At 39.1% G+C, this 19,182-nt stretch overlaps 1 protein-coding gene and 1 long non-coding RNA gene across 3 annotated transcripts in view; both read left to right on the forward strand.

The window, feature by feature from the left end:
• LOC111225609 overlaps positions 1–3,152 on the forward strand; it is a 9,812-nt gene extending 6,660 nt beyond the window's left edge. The window contains exon 3 of the long non-coding RNA XR_002665275.1: positions 3,086–3,152. This is a non-coding gene — a long non-coding RNA (uncharacterized LOC111225609). The remainder of the gene's footprint in view (positions 1–3,085) is intronic.
• A 5,013-nt stretch (positions 3,153–8,165) lies between these two features.
• On the forward strand, positions 8,166–17,775 carry LOC111226190 (receptor expression-enhancing protein 5-like). 2 transcript variants are annotated; one of them, XM_022751298.1, is made up of 6 exons: positions 8,166–8,241; positions 8,327–8,460; positions 12,788–12,881; positions 15,230–15,368; positions 16,670–16,860; positions 17,051–17,775. In XM_022751298.1, exons 2-6 carry the CDS (start codon positions 8,346–8,348, stop codon positions 17,055–17,057), a joined length of 546 nt encoding a protein of 181 aa, XP_022607019.1. In that variant the 5' UTR covers positions 8,166–8,241; positions 8,327–8,345; the 3' UTR covers positions 17,058–17,775. The 2 variants fall into 2 exon arrangements, with proteins under 2 accessions (XP_022607019.1, XP_022607018.1); XM_022751297.1 differs by having other exon boundaries at positions 16,670–16,838.
• Positions 17,776–19,182: the final 1,407 nt, after the last annotated feature.

Genomic DNA, 19,182 nt, shown 5'->3' on the forward strand with positions numbered 1-19,182 from the left:
CAGGCAGAAGAGATGAGGAACAGAAAGTCTCAGGTTTCTACATGTGCTGAATCAGTCACATGGAGATAAAACCTGCTCCTCCTCCACCTCATCTGTCCCTCTCAGTTTCATAAAGACAGGTGTGCTCCACATTTACTTTGCATGACTTTTATGCATCACCTGCTCGTCAGAGTTTAAGTTCTTCAGTCACAGAGAGTCTGAACTGTTTTCATGCACTCACACTGAAAACTGCATCAGGATGATTGTCGCCAATAACTCTGCTTGTTGTCTGTTTTCTGTGTCAGGGTGAGAAGGTCTTAGTATTTATTTCAAAATTTAAAATATCAAATGTTAATATTTGTGCAAATGTAATTTAATTTCTATTTTGCTTCAAATCTAGCCTATCATTTTTCTTTATTTGTTTTATCTAAACACATGATTCTCAGATTTATTTCTCATTTCAGAGTCTTCTGCAACAATTTTTCTGAAGAGACTGACAAATCCAAGTCTGTTAGTCTTGGACGACTGTGACCATCAGCGCCACAGGGATTTCAGATATTGATGATGAATCTGAGTTGGTACCTGGCAGAAACCTGGACCAGGTTCGAAACTTCTGATATACCAGAGCATCAACTCGATTCTCAGGAACTCCGTCTCGATTCAGTGGCAGTAGATCTGGTTTCTCACATACACTTTAACCATCAGTGGTGTTCAGGCTGAAGATGCAGGAGATTACTACTGTTCTTGGTGCTCATGGTGGTGGAGTGTTCACACAGTGATTTAGAGTCGTACAAAAACCTCCCTCTGTCAGACTGAAGTGAAAACAGCCTGCTGCAAGGTGCAGAGGGTTGGTGAGAGACTGTGAGAGGAAGAACTGGTTCATGAACACAACACAAGAGTCATCAAGCAGAACCACAATGAACCTAAATAAAAGTGAAACAAACTGAAACAAACATGAAGCTTTCACTTAAATTCTCATCATCAAATCTCATCCATGAAAGAACAGGATCCTTGTATGAATATTTCCACTGATAGAAAAAAATATATCGAATAATCAACAAAATATTTTCTAAAGGTATAGATTGAAAAATAATGTATAAATTAAGATGAATTTCTTCAGTTAGTTGAAACTTTCAAACCTGACAGAGAAACCATCACAGTCTCCTTGTAAACAAAGTCACATTTTCACAGTTTTATATCATGTTGATACGTGATTAAATGAACATGATCCTTTTAATTGAATAATGATTCATTTTAAGCATCTTTCAATATTATGATTATGTAGGAGTAAACACTAAAGGCAGACAAACAGACACATCATACCAACCACAGTGGACACAACTGATCCTTAAATCCTCAACTGCACTTCTAATATAAATATTTCCTTCTCTTCCATTAAGAGTGATATTCAGTAAATCCAAGCAGCATTTCTCCTGATGTTGTGTCCCACGTTGCCTTCAGTCTGTTGAGAGCAGAGAAATCATTTCCATAGAGAGGAGAGCTTTGCATCGTCAGCTGATCCTCCAGTGAACTGAGAAGGTTTATAGTCCTGTGAGTTGAACACTGCAGGACTCAGATCTGTCAGTCAACACAGCAAGAAAGCACAACCACCATGACTCTCATCACCATCCTCATCTGACGCTGGCCTGCTGCTGTTTTACAGGTTGATTACTCAGCAACATTTGAAACATGATGTGCCGCCTTTTTCTCTCATTTCTTTTCTGCTGATAAATGAATGATTTGTTTTCGTCTGCAGGATGCAGCGGTCAGGTGACTGTGACTCAGCCTCCAGTAGAGACAACTACTCAGGATCCACTGTCACTTCTCACCTGTAAAACAGCCCACAAGATGTTTTTTTGCACTTGCTGTTGATGATGGAACCATTGAAGCTATGTCCTGGTATCAAAACAGAAATCTGGACAGACTCCAAAGCTCCTAATAACATATGTGAGCACACGTGAATCAGGAACACCAGCTCGGTTTAGTGGCAGTGGAAGGCAGCTCTGACTTCAGTTTGACCATCAGTGGAGTTCAGACTGAAGATGCAGCAGTTTATTACTGTCAGAGTCTACAATGAAATAAACAGTGCTGAATGTGTTCACACATTGTCTCTACTGGAGGCTGAGTCACAGTCACCTGACCGCTGCATCCTGCAGACAAAAACAAATCATTCATTTATCAGCAGAAAGAAATGAGAGAAAAGGCAGCACATCATGTTTCAAATGTTGCTGAGTGAATCAACCTGTAAAACAGCAGCAGGCCAGCGTCCAGATGAGGATGGTGATGAGAGTCATGGTGGTTGTGCTTTCTGCTGTGTTGACTGACAGATCTGAGTCCTGCAGTGTTCAACTCACAGGACTATAAACCTTCTCAGTTCACTGGAGGATCAGCTGACGATGCAAAGCCTCCTCTCTATGGAAATGATTTCTCTGCTCTCAACAGACTGAAGGCAACGTGGGACACAACATCAGGAGAAATGCTGCTTGGATTTACACTAAATATCATCTTAATGGAAGAGAAGGAAATATTTATATTAGAAGTGCAGTTGAGGATTTAAGGATCAGTTTGTGTCCACTGTGGTTGGTATGATGTGTCTGTTTGTCTGCCTTTAGTGTTTACTCTACATTAATCATATATTTGAAAGATGCTTAAAATGAATCATTATCATTAAAAGGATCATGTTCATTTAATCACGTATCAACTGATATAAAACTGTGAAAAATGTGACTTTGTTACAAGGAGACTGTGATGGTTTCTCTGTCAGGTTTAGAAAAGTTCAACTAAACTGAAGAAATCATCTTAATTTATACATTATTTTCAATCTATACCTTTAGAAAATATTTTGTTGATTATTCGATTGATTTTTTTCTATCAGTGGAAATATTCATAACAAGGATCCTGTTCTTCATGGATGAGATTTGATGATGAGAATTTAAGTGAAAGCTTCATGTTTGTTTCAGTTTGTTTCACTTTTATTTAGGTTCATTGTGGTTCTGCTTGATGACTCTTGTGTTGTGTTCACTGAACCAGTTCTCCTCCTCACAGTCTCTTCACCAACCCTCTGCACCTGCAGCAGGCTGTTTTCACTTCAGTCTGACAGAGGGAGGTTTTTGTACGACTCTAAATCACTGTGTGAACACTCCACCACCATGAGCACCAAGACAGTAGTAATCTCCTGCATCTTCAGCCTGAACACCACTGATGGTTAAAGTGTAGTGAGAACCAGATCTACTGCCACTGAATCGAGACGGAGTTCCTGAGAATCGAGTTGATGCTCTGTATATCAGAAGTTTCGAACCTGTCCAGGTTTCTGCAGGTACCAACTCAGATCATCATCAATATCTGAACTCCCTGTGGCGCTGATGGTCACAGTCGCTCCAAGACTAACAGACTTGGATTTGTCAGTCTGAGTCAGAAAATTGTTGGCAGAAGACTCTGAAATGAGAAATAAATCTTGAGAATCAGTGTTTTAGATAAAAACAAATAAAGAAAAAATGAAGGCTAGATTTGAAGCAAAATAGAAATTAAATTACATTTGCACAAAATATTAACATTTGATATTTTAAAATTTTGAAATAAATACTTAAACCTTCTCACCCTGACACAGAAAACCCAAGACAACGAGTTATTGGCGACATCATCCTGATGCAGTTTTCAGTGTGAGTGCATGAAAACAGTTCAGACTCTCTGTGACTGAAGAACTTAAACTCTGACGAGCAGTGATGCATAAAAGTCATGCAAAGTAAATGTGAGCACACCTGTCTTTATGAAACTGAGAGGGACAGATGAGGTGGAGGAGGAGCAGGTTTTATCTCCATGTGGACTGATTCAGCACATGTAGAAACCTGAGACTTTCTGTTCCTCATCTCTCTGCTGTTTCTGTCTTTGCAAAGCTCCCAAAGGTCTCTGTGCTGATGAGCAGGAGCACACTGCCCTCTGCTGACACTTCAGGTTCATAACAACTCCATGTTTGCATCATATTCATTTTGTATTCAGTCCTGAGATATTTTCAAGATCATGTGACATCAGTCTGTTAATCCAGCTGTGACATTAGAAGATTCTCACCTGTTCACATCAAACACATAAAGAGTGAACTCGAAGAGAAAACAGCTCAAATAAACAGGCGTAACCTGTTAGTCTCTGTTTTACAGGTTATTTGCAATTTTTATTCATATTTACAAGAATATTTAAAAGAATGTTAGGGTGAAGGGGTGAAGGGGTGAAGGGATAAAGGGAGTGGGGGTAGGGGTAAAGGGGTAAAGGGGCAAACACAGTGGGGGTAGGGGTAAAGGGAGTGGGGGTGGGGGTAAAGGGGGTGCAGGAGAGGGGGATAGGAGTAGGGGTAGGGTGAGGGGTCAGGGTGGGTGCAGGATGGATGCTTCACTGCCGTCCATCACCTTCCTCCACTTTCCTGTCACTGTGGCTGCTTTCCTTCTTGCGAGCCCAGCTCCAGTAGCTCCGTTTCTTCTCCTTTATCTCCTCGTCCTGTCCGACCTCAGCCTGACACACTGCAGCCTCCTCCTCCACCTCCTCCTCAAAGCTGGTTTCTTGCTTCTTTTTGCTCCAGAGGCCTCGTCTCCTCTTTATTTTGTCTTTTTCTTTCTGCTCCTGTCCAGTCTGAGCCAGACACACTGAACCCTCTTCGTCACCGTTGCTTTTTTTTTTCTTCTTGCCCCAGAAGCCTCTCCTGCTCTCCTTCTTCTCCTCCTCCTTCTTTTTTCCTCCCTGTCCAGCCTGAGCAGAACACCCTGCAGCCTCCTCCTCCATAGGGCTGCTTGTTTCTCTCTCTCTGCTCCAGAAGCCTCGCTTCTTCTCCTTCTTCTTCTTCTTTTTAAGGACGAGCTCCTGAAGGAGAAAGACATTATATTCTATTGAATTTTGAAAAAGGCTAATTCTGAAACAAGCTGTTCTAAACCAAAGAGCCATCAGACCAAAGAAATGTTAAAGTGAAGTAGCATACCTGAAGATTGATGCTTTTAACTATCACAGTCTTCAGTTCCTCCTCTGCTTCGCGCGCCTTTTTCACAAGGGCATCTTCTTGTTGGGCCCACAGTTTCTCCGCTTCCTTCTGTCTCCTTTCCCAGCTCTCCTCCCTCTCCACTAGTTCCTTCTTGAGCTTCTCATCCAGAGTTTTAATCTCACTTCTCATGGTGCTGATCTGAGTGTCCTTCTCTGTCATCTCCTCTTGCAGCTGGTTCACCTTCCTCTCACAATCAGCTTGCATTTCCTGCAGGTCACTGCTCCGCTGGGTGTCGCACGTTGACTTGACCATTTTTAATTCCTCCTCAAAGGCAGCCTTCATCTTGTCACAGTCTTTCATCCATGAATCTCTGACTTTCTCTGTCTCCTCCTTCTGTGCACTGAGAGTGTCTCGAAGTGAAGAGAGTTCTCTTTCCTTCTCTCTGACTCTTTCCTCCCAATTGTTGTGATCTCTGCCTGCCTTTGTGACCTCCAGAGCCTTTTCCAAATCATTGACCCTCTGTTTGGCCATGTGCAGCTTCCTACCCAGCGTCCCCTGCAGGCAGCGATTCTCGTGCATCACTTTCTGATTTTCTCCCTGCAGGTTGGCAAACTGCTGCCTCAGCGCAGCGTTTTCAGAGGCCAGCTTCATATTGCACTCTTCAGCTGAGAGAAGGGCTTGTCTGAGGGAGTTCACGTCTGAGCTGGGAGGCACTCCTGCAGGTGGCACATAATGCTGGGGCCTCCTAGTGTTGTTAGTCTGCACTCTACCAGATGCCTGAAATACATGAAAACACAACAAGTTTCTGAAAAATCCTCCTGTCTGCAAAATTATAAAATGATTTCTTGTTTTTCTTCAGGCTTTAGACCAAATATGAAGAAGAGAAAGAGCAGACTGGCTCCTGCTTTAGTGCAGTGGTGAAAAAAAGGTTTACCAAACAAGTTTCTCTTGGTTGAATGAGAAGATCTTACCCTGGGCCTCAGGTTGTATTTCCCTTCCATGATGACTGGACAAAGAGATGGTGAAGGTTGTATTGTTGTTTGACTGTGTAGGTTGACAGTAGCTGATCACTGGTGACTGGAGTTGACTGATGGTCAGGTGAAGTACTGAGTGAAAGTTAAACTGTTTGGAGGAGACGGTTCTAGACTGTTCCATCTTTGTGATGTCACTGACACAGAAGAACCAGAAAGTTCTGATCATTAACTGAGGATGATGATGTTGGTTAAGACTTTCTGTCAACAGAAACAAAGCACCAATAATTCACATACTTCAGCTTCAGAAGCAAATATTGTAGTTTTTACTCTACATTTATCTGACAGCTGTAGTTACTACTTATTTTTAGTTTAATTTTAAATGTACAAAATAATTATTGAGCTTATAAAATACAATCTTTTGTTGAAGTTTAAACCAGTAATTTCCACCCTTTTTTGTTTGTGACCCTTTACTAAATACAGTGTTTACTTGGGGCCCCTTGTCACTTGTTTCATGAATCCATTAGTCATTAGCTCTTCCACCAAAGAAAGATTTCTCTGTTTAAGTGCTCAGATGGTTTAATCTAAATGACTGAAGATAGAAAAATGGGAACTTTATCCAAAAAAGACATAACTTTGGAAGCCTTATATCAGCTTGAAATGAAATTTTGATTTCCTTTTTTTAACAAAACAATTACTGTGGAGTTTGCCCCCCATCACTTACACTGGAATCAAAGTATGAAGAAATCATAGTAACAGAATGAATGATTACAGCCAGCAAAACCTGTTTCAGTGTTCATATGTACACCTGGTTATTTTTTCAAGACAAACTTGAAATATTAACCAATTCACTTGTGACATCCATCTTGTCACCCCTGTTTATCTGGTTACCCCTTGGAGGGGTCCAACCCCTAAGGTGGGAACCAATGGGCAAAACATATGCATATAAAGTAGTTTAAACTAGGTCTATCTTTTCAGCTGTAGCCCTAGAATGCTGCTCACTCACTGGTGCATCTGTAATTTTATAATATAAATATACATACAGAATCATATACCAGTCTTTTTCTTCTTTTTTAAAAAACTTTTTAATTATGATGGCCCTACTTTATAGATATTTACTTTTATTCAAATATGATTCCAGCAATAGGTAGTACTTATTTTTAGATTAAATTTTATTCAAAAAATATTGGTTAAGTTTATAAAGTATAATCTTTTGTTGAAGTTTAAACCAGTAATTCCCACCCTTTTTTGATTTGTGACCCTTTACAAAAAAACAAGTGTTTACTTGGGGCTCCTTGTCACATGTTTCATAAATCCATTAGTCATTAGCACTTCCATCAAAGAAAGATTTCTCTGTTTAAGTGCTCAGACGGTTTAATCTAAATGACTAAAAATAGAAGGGGAGGAACTTTATTCAAAGAAGACACAACTTTGGAAGCCTCATATTAGTTCGAGATGAACTTTTGAATTCATTTTAAAACAAAACAAGCACTGTGGATTTTGCCCCCCATCACTTACACTGAAATCCCATTATGAAGAAATCATAATTGCAGCCAGCAAAACCTGTTTCAGATATTATTTCACGAGAGACTTGAAATATTATAAACCAATTCACTTTAGACATCCAACATTTCACGATACCTCACTTTGGAGGTGCCTGACCCCAACATATTTACATAAAGTAGTAATAAATAGTTCCATCTGGGCAACTGTAGGTATTAAATGCGTCCACACCGTTGCATCCGTAATTTTGTCATACAGCCTCTCAGTCTGTTTTTTTTCTTCTTTCTTTTAAAGGAGGGCTTTTTAATTATGATACTTTATACTTCTTTACTTTTACTCAAAAATGATTCTGAATTAAGTTTTTTTTTTCTCATGCATTCACTTGAGAAAAAATTGTCTGTCTTCTTTTTAAGAAAAACTTTTCTCAGAATTATAAGATAATGAGCCTCTTAATTCAGAAATATAGAGGATTTTTTTCCTACAGAAAATTTTGAGATTGGGATTTTTGATTTTCATTCTGAGATAATCATCTTGTGAATTCTGAGAAACAGTGATTTCATTACGCTCACGCTTTGTGATTTTACAGTCTTATACTTTAATTTAAGGAAAGCACCTGGATACGTCTCCCACCCTCAGTCCATAGTACAAACCGTTTTTTCACCTGCTGCAGTAAACGTTACTCCACGGAGCTCCCTGATTGGTCAGTAGGTGCTTTTCAAACTCCTCCCCCCACAGTCTGTCTGTTACCGCAACTCAGCGGCGGAGTCAGCAGCAAACCAAGCAATCAGTCAGCCAGCTGCAAGTTTTCGGGCAAACTATTAATCCAAGGTCAGTAAAATACCCCCGTGTTTTATCATAAATACCTCAAGCGTCGACACGTGTAACATTTGCTTTGTGTGTGTGTCGACCACAGGCTCAGGAAAAGCCCGAAAATGAGTCAGTTGAAGGGACGCTTTGTGACTCTGCTCCATGAGAAGAACTTTGTGACAGATCAGTTGGCGACGCTGGAACAAAAAACGGGAGTGAAGAGGGAGTATATCACCTTGGGTATGTTTAAAAAAAAAAAAGAAAGAAAATATTTGGATAAACCTTCTTAAATGCTCGAATGTACTTTAACCTGCTGGAGAGAATTACGAACTAGCTCAGGCGTTAACGTCTCATCCAAAAACGTACCACATTCTTCGTGTGTAGCAAACAAGCCACAAAGCTAACGCTGGTATGTTTAACTGACAAAGTTGCCATTCATACTGCAATGGCAGGCGGTTGTGGGCACACTGTTGCATGAGTACTTGACTTTTCAGTGTGGTTTCATATCCTGTGCCACTCTCGGCTGGCTCACTTTATTACCCTTCTCCAATATCAAAGTGCATCCAGCTCAGACCTTTATGCTACATTACAAGATCAGAGGTGGTTTATAATGCGCCTTACACAAACCTATTTCAAAATATTGCTGCTGAATGAACTGCCTCCAGTATCCCATGGACCCCACCACCTACACCACCACACCTCCCAGGGGTATTTTTATCACGTCCTGAAATATCCAGTGGGGTGGCAGAGATGGAAGGGGACTCTAGGATGACTGATTATTCAACGACAGGCTGCTCTATCAATTAGGTTTTTGGAGTTGTGTTTTGACACTGCTCTGTATTCAGTTTGCACAGTCAATAAAGACCAAACACCTCAGGCTATGCAGGCAACAATTCATCTACAATGCCACTCAGCTACAGGAAACATGTTAGCCAGGGTGACCCGCATTCAAAGCTACTGTCTTTACTGATCAGAGTTGACAGCTGAACGCAAGTATTGCATTTAAACAACCAATTTCAAGGTCACAGAGGATGCAAATGTCCACGGGTGTTGGATGCTTTATGTGAAATGTTTTGCCTGTATTTAGCTGCACTGTATCAGATTTGGAGCACAAGCATGATTGCAAATAAACCCTGAAGATGCTTTGCTATTTTCAGATAGAGTTTACAACATCAAATATAGCACTTATCTCATAATCTCATCATGATAAGTGTTGATTTTTGGAGGCAGATGCTCATTTTTAAACATAAGAAAGACAAAAAGTTTTTGGTAAGAGCCTGTTTAAATTTGGCTCTTTAAGAACTGGTACCAAAGCTATGTACTAAGCAGGACACTGAACAGCTGAAAAATGAATTTGTAACTTCTCTCTGCTAGACAAACTATGTTATGGAGACACTTTCTAAACTAGAGTTTAAATAATAAGTGGCTTAATCTATTAGTTGATAGACAGAAAATTACCATGCAACAATTTTAATCACAGATAAGTAATTTGAGTATCTTTTTAAGCAAAAATGGCTACAGTTTTCTGGTCCCAGCTTCTCAATAATGAAAACAACTGTGAGTTGCAGCTGTATTGTAAACTACCACAAACACATCTCTGGCATCTCTGAACTGCGGTTTCTAGGTTCTTACCAGCTGACATTTTCTATAATACTGATGTATCTTTGATAAACAAACTAAGGCTGATATATAGGTCCTTCCGATTTGTTGGTCTGGCTCTAATCAGCATTGTAGTTGAGAAAAAGAAGAAGCCTGGTGTCTGAGACACTTAAATGATCATATGATCACAAAATGTCAATTTAACAGATTCAGTTGGTGTCAGTTGAAGCTCAGTCAGATCTGCATTTAAATACTTCAGTTTTTTTTTGTCCCACACACACCACCAAACTGGCTCACAAAACAAATACTGGATTGTATGCAAATACCACTTGACTCACCCCTACCCTGCAGTTAGCAGAAGGTAGACCCAGACAGAGCAAATTATACCATGGCCTGTCATGCTTGCAGAACTGACTTGTTAGTTTGTGAGTGAGGCATCAGCCACTCATTTGATACTTTGACCACATGCAGGCTTGTTACAAACCTGTACACTGATAATGGGTTGCATACAAGAAATTCCTTCCCGCTGGCTCACAACATCATCTTGTACTTTGCCTTGATCCAGGCATGTTAGTTGAGCACAGTTACAAAGTTGTGTGACTGTCCTCTGTTTAGCTGAGAAACATCTCAAGTTCTTTCTGACTCTTGTGACACTCTGAAGTGTGGAGACTTATGTGCTGACTGGAGTAGAGAGGTCTCATCTCTGCTGTGCATGCAGCCAAACTCACAGAGTGAGTGGCTGTTGTTTGTTAACTTCATGTATGTAAAACCCTTCTCCTCCTGGTCTCTTAACAGTAGGTTTTTGTGATGATAAGAGGAACTGGATTCGTAGCTAAATTACAAGTCGTGCAACTCTATAATGAATAGTTTGAGTCATACAGTGCATTACAGGATTACACAACTGCGTAATGGCGTCTGTCCTTATTTTCAGTTTTTCCACAAGAAAGACATGTGTTTTCATTTAAGGCTGTAAAATCTACAATGTCACGTGGATGCATTCATTGTTTATTTTCTTAGAGCAGTGCAGGAGTTGCTTAGTCACAGCACAGCACCAGATGGCATGCAGATTTGAAGATGTTGGACAGTAAAAGGAGTCGGTTTTTTATTAATCATCACTGATTAATGCATTGGTTTATGATTTGTTGTTGTGTTGCTGGGTCTAGGGTCTTCTATTTCAACCAGTTCTTCCAGTTTCCTTCATGAAAGAGAGCTGGACAGACTGGGAACTGCATGGATATTTGTATATGAGCTGGGACAAACAAATGAGATGTAAAGAGCAGGCAGCAGGAAATAGTTGAAACGGTATGAAAGGCTTTTAGTGCTTTGGATACCTGCATGAATTCATTGTGTTTATGGCAGTTGAATTTTATATCAAAAGTTGAGTTTTGCATTAATTTGAATGATATATGGCATTAAACTGCATCTACAGCTGCTTTAGGATGATACGGTCATTCCTCATGTCCTGTATTACCCTATACCTGTTTCCGGGTTTGCATTAAAACAAGTTCCCACAGACACAAAAGCTCTGGAAAAGATCTTGGATTTCAAATTGTTTTACAAGCCTGAAAGTTTTTTGAATAAATGTAAAATATCCTTCAGCATTAAGAGGAACCATGCACTGTGACTTAAAAAGAAATGGACGAGCTAAAATGGCTGGTCAGACTGCAGTGTATTTATTACGAAGTCAGTTTCTTGCTGCCAGCTAACCAGCAGGCTGTTTAAGCCTCTGAGGGATTAAAGTAAGCAATGCAGCCAAAAAACAGCTCAGCTATAATGTCTACCTTTTTTATAAAGTCTATAATGTTCAGTTTTTGGTGGCATTATCAGAAATGTATATATTTATTTGTTTTTTGCTTGGGTCATAGTTAGATGTGGTGTTATACCTGACTACATTGTTATTTTATATAATATTATTTCTGCCCTCTGACATACATGGGGGGGGGGGATACTAGAAACACCTCTGAATATCCAGTCCATTATATCAGCTAAAACATTATTGAATTAACCCTAATGTGATGGGGTCAAAAAACTGAACAATCCAGGCAACATGAAAGTGAACTTTATGGCAGAATAATTGTATTGGACTGCATTAGATTGTATAGATGTACCTTATAATTTGGCCATGGAGTGTACGCTTTACATTATTTTTTTGCTTTGAGAAATTACAGAAACTATTAATTGATTATTAAAAAATAGCTGCAGATTAATTTGCTGTTGATGATTTCATCAATTAATAGACATTTTCAGCTCTAAATTAAACTTTCCTTAAGCACAGCAAAAGTATGTACACTTATTGACCACTTTATTAGGCACTCCTGTTTCTAATATTCTGCCCCACTTGTGTACATATAGTGAGGACAGAAAATAACCTCAATACAACAGCACCTTTAAGAACGACCTGAGTAATAGACATATAATTGAATAAACACATTTGCAACAATGTCAACAAAAACTGAACATTATAAACTTCATAAGGATAGATGTTATGGCAGAGCTGCTGTATTGAAATTAAGTAGATTGTGCAGGTTTACACTTGGGTCCCAGTTCTGCTCCACAGTCAAATTATGTACAAACCTGCTATGTCAGCATGTGTTGGGATTGCTTTGCACATTACACATACACTATAATAGAAAAACACATTTTGTTATTGAAAACCGATGGCATTTGTGGAATCTTTCACATACACGAGATGTATAAGTCACATGACTGTGAGCTTTGAGGTATATTTAAAGTCAGCTCTTCCACTTTAGGATTTGAATATCAGTGTTTGACTTGTGTTCAGTGCTCCTCCTAATCCTGTTGCTGTGCTGTCCTTACATCCTGCTATCAGACACAGTCTGCTGACAGCAAGTTAATGTCACTTGACATTAGATGTGTTTGTCAAGTAACAGGATAGCCTCACCCTCCCCTTCCTGTCCTGCCTCCTGCCCTAACCTCACTGCTACTTCTCATCTTTCTCCCACTGCAGGTGTCCTGAGTTTTCTCAGCCTCTATCTTCTGTTTGGATATGGAGCCTCACTGCTCTGCAACCTGATTGGCTTCATCTATCCAGCGTATTTCTCGTATGTATGAAGTTAAGCTTATGTCAGTAGATAGTAAAACAGCACAATATGTACAAAATCAATGCATTTAAATGTATAAATTGTAATAAACCTAAAGTGGCAATCTTAATAAATGAATGTTAAGTCACTATCTATTTACTGACTACAGACTGAGGCAGCACAATGGTTACTGAACCTATGGCCCACTGATGAAAGTAGTGACATATTTATATATTTGCTGTATAACAAACCCCAAATCCATGAAAAAATGCTGTATTAAGTTGCTGCTAATGCAAATAGAACATTTCCAACTGCCCGTCTTCATATTAAAAGCATTTGACTGGCAAAACACAAGCAGACTTTTATTATGAGGTAGTCGCAGGAAATGAAATGTTTTATCAGTGAGCTTAGCAATTACTGCTATCATTCATTAAAAATGTGTGACAGGCGTGCCGGCAACAGGCTGCACACCTCCAATCTCTCAGCCAGGTAGCCAGCTCCTTTCACTGTGCCCTGCCATTCAGACTCATGCCGTGTGCAGATCTCTATTGCTCACAGAATGATGGAAAAAGGCTGATTATTGCCTGACAATAGTTTGTCTTGCTGCCCCCCAGGACCACATTTGCTGTTACCACCAGAAACTACAGGTGTCACCAAACCAACCAGGACTGAAATGTTTGAGATTGCCACTTTAAGTCGTTTTTTTAGTTTCTATTTCTTTACTTTATGAACACTTATTTTATTCTAATACAAAATCCAGTGCAGTCAACATTTTGACTTGTTGCAGGAAAGGCACAGGTGTATCTCAACAATAACAATAATGTCTCTGTCCAGTCAGCCTGTATACACAATACTAGAGTTATAGAACTGACACACATGCAGCCATTATTAATTATTAAAGGTTATTGATTGCAGCTGTGCTGTTCCTACTAAGGCAGGTCAAAATGTGTACTGTCACTGACTGGTTTTTTCCAGCTATATTTTCGTTCTGTTGTTGTTGTTACATTCAAATAAAATAAATAAAACAACTGTTTTAAAGGATAGATTTAAAAAAAACATTTTAATCATTCCTGCTCTCCTTTCTAGTTTAGACCAGTCTAGACTAGTTTAGTCTAGTCTCAAGTCTGTTTAGAGCAAAGTTTGCTCTGTGTTACTATCCCTCCACTGCTGTTCATCAAGGAAAACCCTGAAAAATGACAAAAAGTGAGAAATTTCTTTCAGAAAACTCCCTTTATTTGGCTAACTGTGATTACTAAGGCTACGTCCATACAACTGTGTTTTAGTTTTAAAACGCATCTCTTTTGCTATGTTTACGTTTGCCATCCACACTACTCCAGAGTTTTCAAGTGTTAAAATTGAGACTTTTGGAAACTCTGCTGGACCCATTTTAGTTTGAAAACTCCAGGGTTGCGTAGCAGTCTGGATGGGCAAAAACTGAGAAGTTTGGAAACAACGACGTAGACACCCACAGTCGCTCCCTGATTTGGCCTTTTAAGAATCAACTATGAGTGGTAAAAGCAACATGAATAACGAATTACAAGCGTTACTGACCTTGTTGTCTTCGCTAGCAGCTATTGTGGAGTTAAATTCTGTATTTTAACATACAACTGCCTTTGCTGTTCCTTGTTCGTAGTATTTTGTTTAACTAATCAACTGCAGAGTAGACAATCTGCCTGCTGTTGACACTGGCTCAAGCATGCCCAGTGTTTGTGAATGGTCATTTATTGTTCTTTTAAAACAAAAATGTATTAATGGATGTATCCTAAGGGTGTTGATTTTATTACTTGCATTAGACTTGTGTGAGGAAGGGATCCCATTACGACCACTATGGAGAGAAGGAATGATTACACTGGCCTATAACTCAGTAAACAAATAGGCATATGAGACACACTTGAAAATCTTAACCTAAGTGCTGCTTAAAGGTACCCTGTGGAGTTTTTACTATAAACATCAGGTTTTTAAACATTCAGCATCACTCACCAAATCACATTGTGTGTATCCCTCAGGCCCAACAAAAACTCAGTACATTTCCAACTTCATAAAAAACATGGAAATCTTTTTTTATTATTATTATTATTTTGGGGAAACTGTATTCTCCTTTTGTCTTTTTTCTCCACATTTATGTGCTCATTGTTGCCTATCAAACACACTACTGCTACAGGCTTTTGATAAGCATCATGGTTCTCTGCAGAAGTGTGCATCATGTCATCTCTGAGTGTCCTCAAGTGCATGCTCTACAGTACAGCTAGTTAAAAAGTCAAAAATTCCACAGTGTACCTTTTTAAATGCAGTGAGTTTTAATCTCTTTATATACTCTTCACGTGACCTAATCAGTCTCCTGAATCAAACCTGTCCTCCTGTCCATTCAGCATTAAGGCCATTGAGAGCACCAATAAGGAGGATGACACACAGTGGCTGACTTACTGGGTTGTTTATGGACTCTTCAGCATCATTGAAAGCTTCTCTGACATCTTCCTCTTCTGGTTTCCCTTTTACTATGCTGGCAAGGTAGGCTGACCTTTTGGTTTTTAGGGTGTTTTTTTGTATGGGTGACATTTGGTAACTTTTTTTTTTTTTTTTTGTGCTTTCTGTTTTACTGTTGTCACTCTTTAGCGCCTCTGTATGAAGTTGTCAACTGACCTAAGTCTGCTTTCGCTGTGAAACCACAGACAGTCGTACTGTGGTGAATCACATGAGGGTTGACGTCTATGGGCCTCTCCACGTCATAACTCACCAACAGCACACTCATGTGGACAATTTGTGTAATGTCAAAATAAGGAAAACTTTCATAAATCTTTTTTATTTTGCCCCATACTAAACAATTTCTTTTTTTCTTCTTTTTTTACCAGGGTGTTATTACACAGTGGAAAAGTGACAAAATTAAGTAAAATAAAAAGAATACTTGATTTTTGAGTGAACTTTTGATGGACACTGTTGTGCCACAATGCATTGTACTAAGTAAATTGAAGACCTGCTCACAGCTTTCACACATAACAATGAATTAAAAATGGTGGTGCAACAGCCCCCTAAATATAATGGAAAAATAAACAAATAATCTTAAAGCTTTTCCCTCTTTGTGAAGTGTAATGTTGCAGTATCACTCCAAATATAACTGACGTCCAGCTGTGAACATATTGTATCATTTTCTAAAAAGTATGTTGTAAAACCCACACAGTATATTGATTGTAAAATATGTTGTTACTGTGTAGTAAATGCAAAACCATATACAAAGATTGATTTATATTAATACATTACTCCCCATCATTTAGAGTAAAAGAGTGTCTTTCCATTTCATGTCGCTTTTTGACAAGTTGTAAATTACTTTGAGACAAAATGACCCCTGTCATCACAAAGTCCTGCTTCAGCCATTGAGTCACCTCACTATCCAGTTGTTTCAGCCAAATTGCCGTGATCATCATTTCTCTGCTTCATTAAAACAGTTTGATTACAATGAATAAACTTAATCCTGGGAGAAATGGGATTAATAAACCATGCCTCATTCTGTGCAGTGAATGATGGTAAATAAACATAGGCCTGTTGTTTAGCACAGCAACAATACAACAGCACACATTTAAGATAACACATCTCTTCTTGAATGCACAAAGTTGTGCATTTAACAGCTGCAGCTATCAGTTATTGTCGTTATCCATTAACAGATGTTATTTTATTATGAATTGATTAATCAGCCAGCCTATATATGTCAAAGAATCTGATATAAATGATAACTGTTTCTTAAAACCCATGTTACGGGCCCCTCAGGAAGTTACAGCAGCCTAATATCTTAGATCTGCCCTCTGCTCTTTCCTCAGTGTTTGTTCCTGGTCTGGTGCATGGCTCCGGTGACATGGAACGGTTCTGAGATCTTGTACAAGCGTGTGATCCGGCCATTTTTCTTGAAACACCAGGCTGCCATGGACAATGTTGTCAGCGATCTGACTGCCAAGGCTAAGATCATAACTGAGACCGTCACAAAGGAGGGTGAGATACCCACAGTAGTCATGCAAGTACAGCTACATTCATATACTGCATCTACTGCAGCTGTGTATTCACGCAGCTGACAAACGCATGCATCACCTCACAGTTTCACACTCTAAAAATATCTCCCCAAATACGGTAATCAGTTGTAAATTTGGATGTTTTTTATGTTTACGCAAAATATATTATTTTTCTTTCTCTGTTGTTTCCATCAGCTGTTAACCAGGTCCTCAACCATGAAAAAAACCAGTGAGAAACACGGGAAGGCTTCGTGTGTGCATGTATGTGTGTTTGGGTACTTGAAAAAGTGATTGAGAGAGTGTATGCGTGTTTGCCACTTTGCTTTTGGTTTGTCCCCCCACCCCCCTTCCTTCCATGACGAATGATGATCGACCCCGCCACAATCATATGGTAAACTGAAGCTTCACACTCCTGAAATAAAATCACGACTCGTTGTGCATCTCCATTACTTTACTGCCATCGGTACTGCTAAGACAATCGATGAAACTGTGACCTTTTTATGAGATCTTATTTTCTTTGTTGTAGTGTGACAAAATAATGAAAAGAAATACGTTGATAGGAAAAATTGTGATTGTGTAACTGCAGGTTTCAGCAACAATGTCAGTGTTGTCTAATTGAGCCATTTGTGACAGAAAACTGAGGCTGATACAAGTATAACAGTAGATTGCCTTAAATGTGTCCATAAATAGCATTTTCGTTAACATTGTTAATTAAAACTGGAAGTTTTTACATGTCAGTAATGTCTGCATTGCTCTTACAAGCCTTATTCTCGCATGTGCCAAGCAGAATTTAAAGTCTGTTTGAGCTATTGGGAAGGTTCTCACTCTGTTTAACTGGATGACTTCTGTCTTTTGATATGTCTTAATTTATCTTCTCATAATGATGATACAGTAAAACTGGGATCCTGGTGAAATGAAAATAGTGTCTCTGTGTCTGACTTTAAACTTTGAGATTTATTTCTGTTCCTTCTGGGGCCCTCTCTCCAAGCAGTGTCATTCCTCACAAATTGGGAAATGGGATTTTATTTGGTCCAAATTACAATGTTCACACACCAGTGATTTCTATAATTGTTTTTTTCTTTTTTTTTTTTATAGCAGGGGCGAGTCAGGGAAATTGTATTTCTAGATCCATAACCTCTGCAGGTTCAGTTCTAGCTCATTTTGTAGCACAACATTTTCCTTAATATAATGAACTTTATCTGCAGTAATTGTAAACTGTATCCAGATGTCTTGCTCTGTCTTGGGAAATATTAAATGTTTCACCAACCCTTTTTGAAATTTACTTATATTACTTATATTTTTTTATTAAAGATCTAAACAGATGTTTTTAGTATGAAAGTACAGTAGAAATTAAAACATTTTTGCTACCCATTTCACAGATGTGGTTGAAAACTTTTTAGTATTTCAAATTTGGTATAGCAGGAAATGTTTTATTTTGTTGTTATTTGTTTAAAGGAAAATTCTAGTGCTATGCACACTTTCTCTCCCATCCTACATATCCTCTTGATCTTTTAACCTGTCACCCTCAAGTACATTTATGGGCTTTCAGACAGCCTAACCACCCACGCTTTAATTTGTGTTTGGCTCTGTATTCACGCTTGAGGGGCTTTGAATGGGAGGCCCTTTGTGTTCGTGCACTGGATGTAATGCATGGGAAATGGTGGACGGAGCTCGTGCGACGGCCACACACCACCACAGGGAGAGGAAGGCACCCATCTGGAAATGGCTGCTATGAAGATGTGTCTGCTGGGTGTTTGTTATGTATCCTCTAAGCCACCGGTAGCCGACGTGTTATTGATTGAACAGAAATGGGACACAGAAACCAATAATTGCATCGTGTTGCTGTGTGGTTTCATCCAAGGCTTTGTATGGAGTGTGGGCCCTGTAATGACTTAGAAGAAGAGCTGACGAGAACAGACAAAGAGAAAAAGACTTGAAAGGAGTTTTATGCATACGCAAACATTTGTCCGCTAGCTTTTTCTTATTACATGCTGCTTAGGCACACTATAGAGGTGTGACTAGAGATGACATCCATGGTTCCCAGAGCATGAACCTTAACAGTTTTGGTGATCTTCTGACTTTTCCTTTAGCATCATCCATAAGCTTGGCCTTTGTGGTTTTTGACTGAAATGTCTCAACTACTGAAAGAATTTTAAGAAAATTTGGCACACACGTTCAAGTTCTCCCTTCAGGAAGAATTGCAAAAACTTTTCAACATGTGCCATGATATAGTCAAATACCTAATAACTATTTTCAAATAATTTGGTTTATAACCTGCAAACTAATGACTTCCTGAATTCCTGCCTCATCTGTACTTTCTGTCTATT

This window comes from Seriola dumerili, unplaced genomic scaffold (genome assembly GCF_002260705.1).
Source record: "Seriola dumerili isolate Sdu_G_001 unplaced genomic scaffold, Sdu_1.0 BDQW01000149.1, whole genome shotgun sequence".
Lineage (NCBI taxonomy): Eukaryota > Metazoa > Chordata > Actinopteri > Carangiformes > Carangidae > Seriola > Seriola dumerili.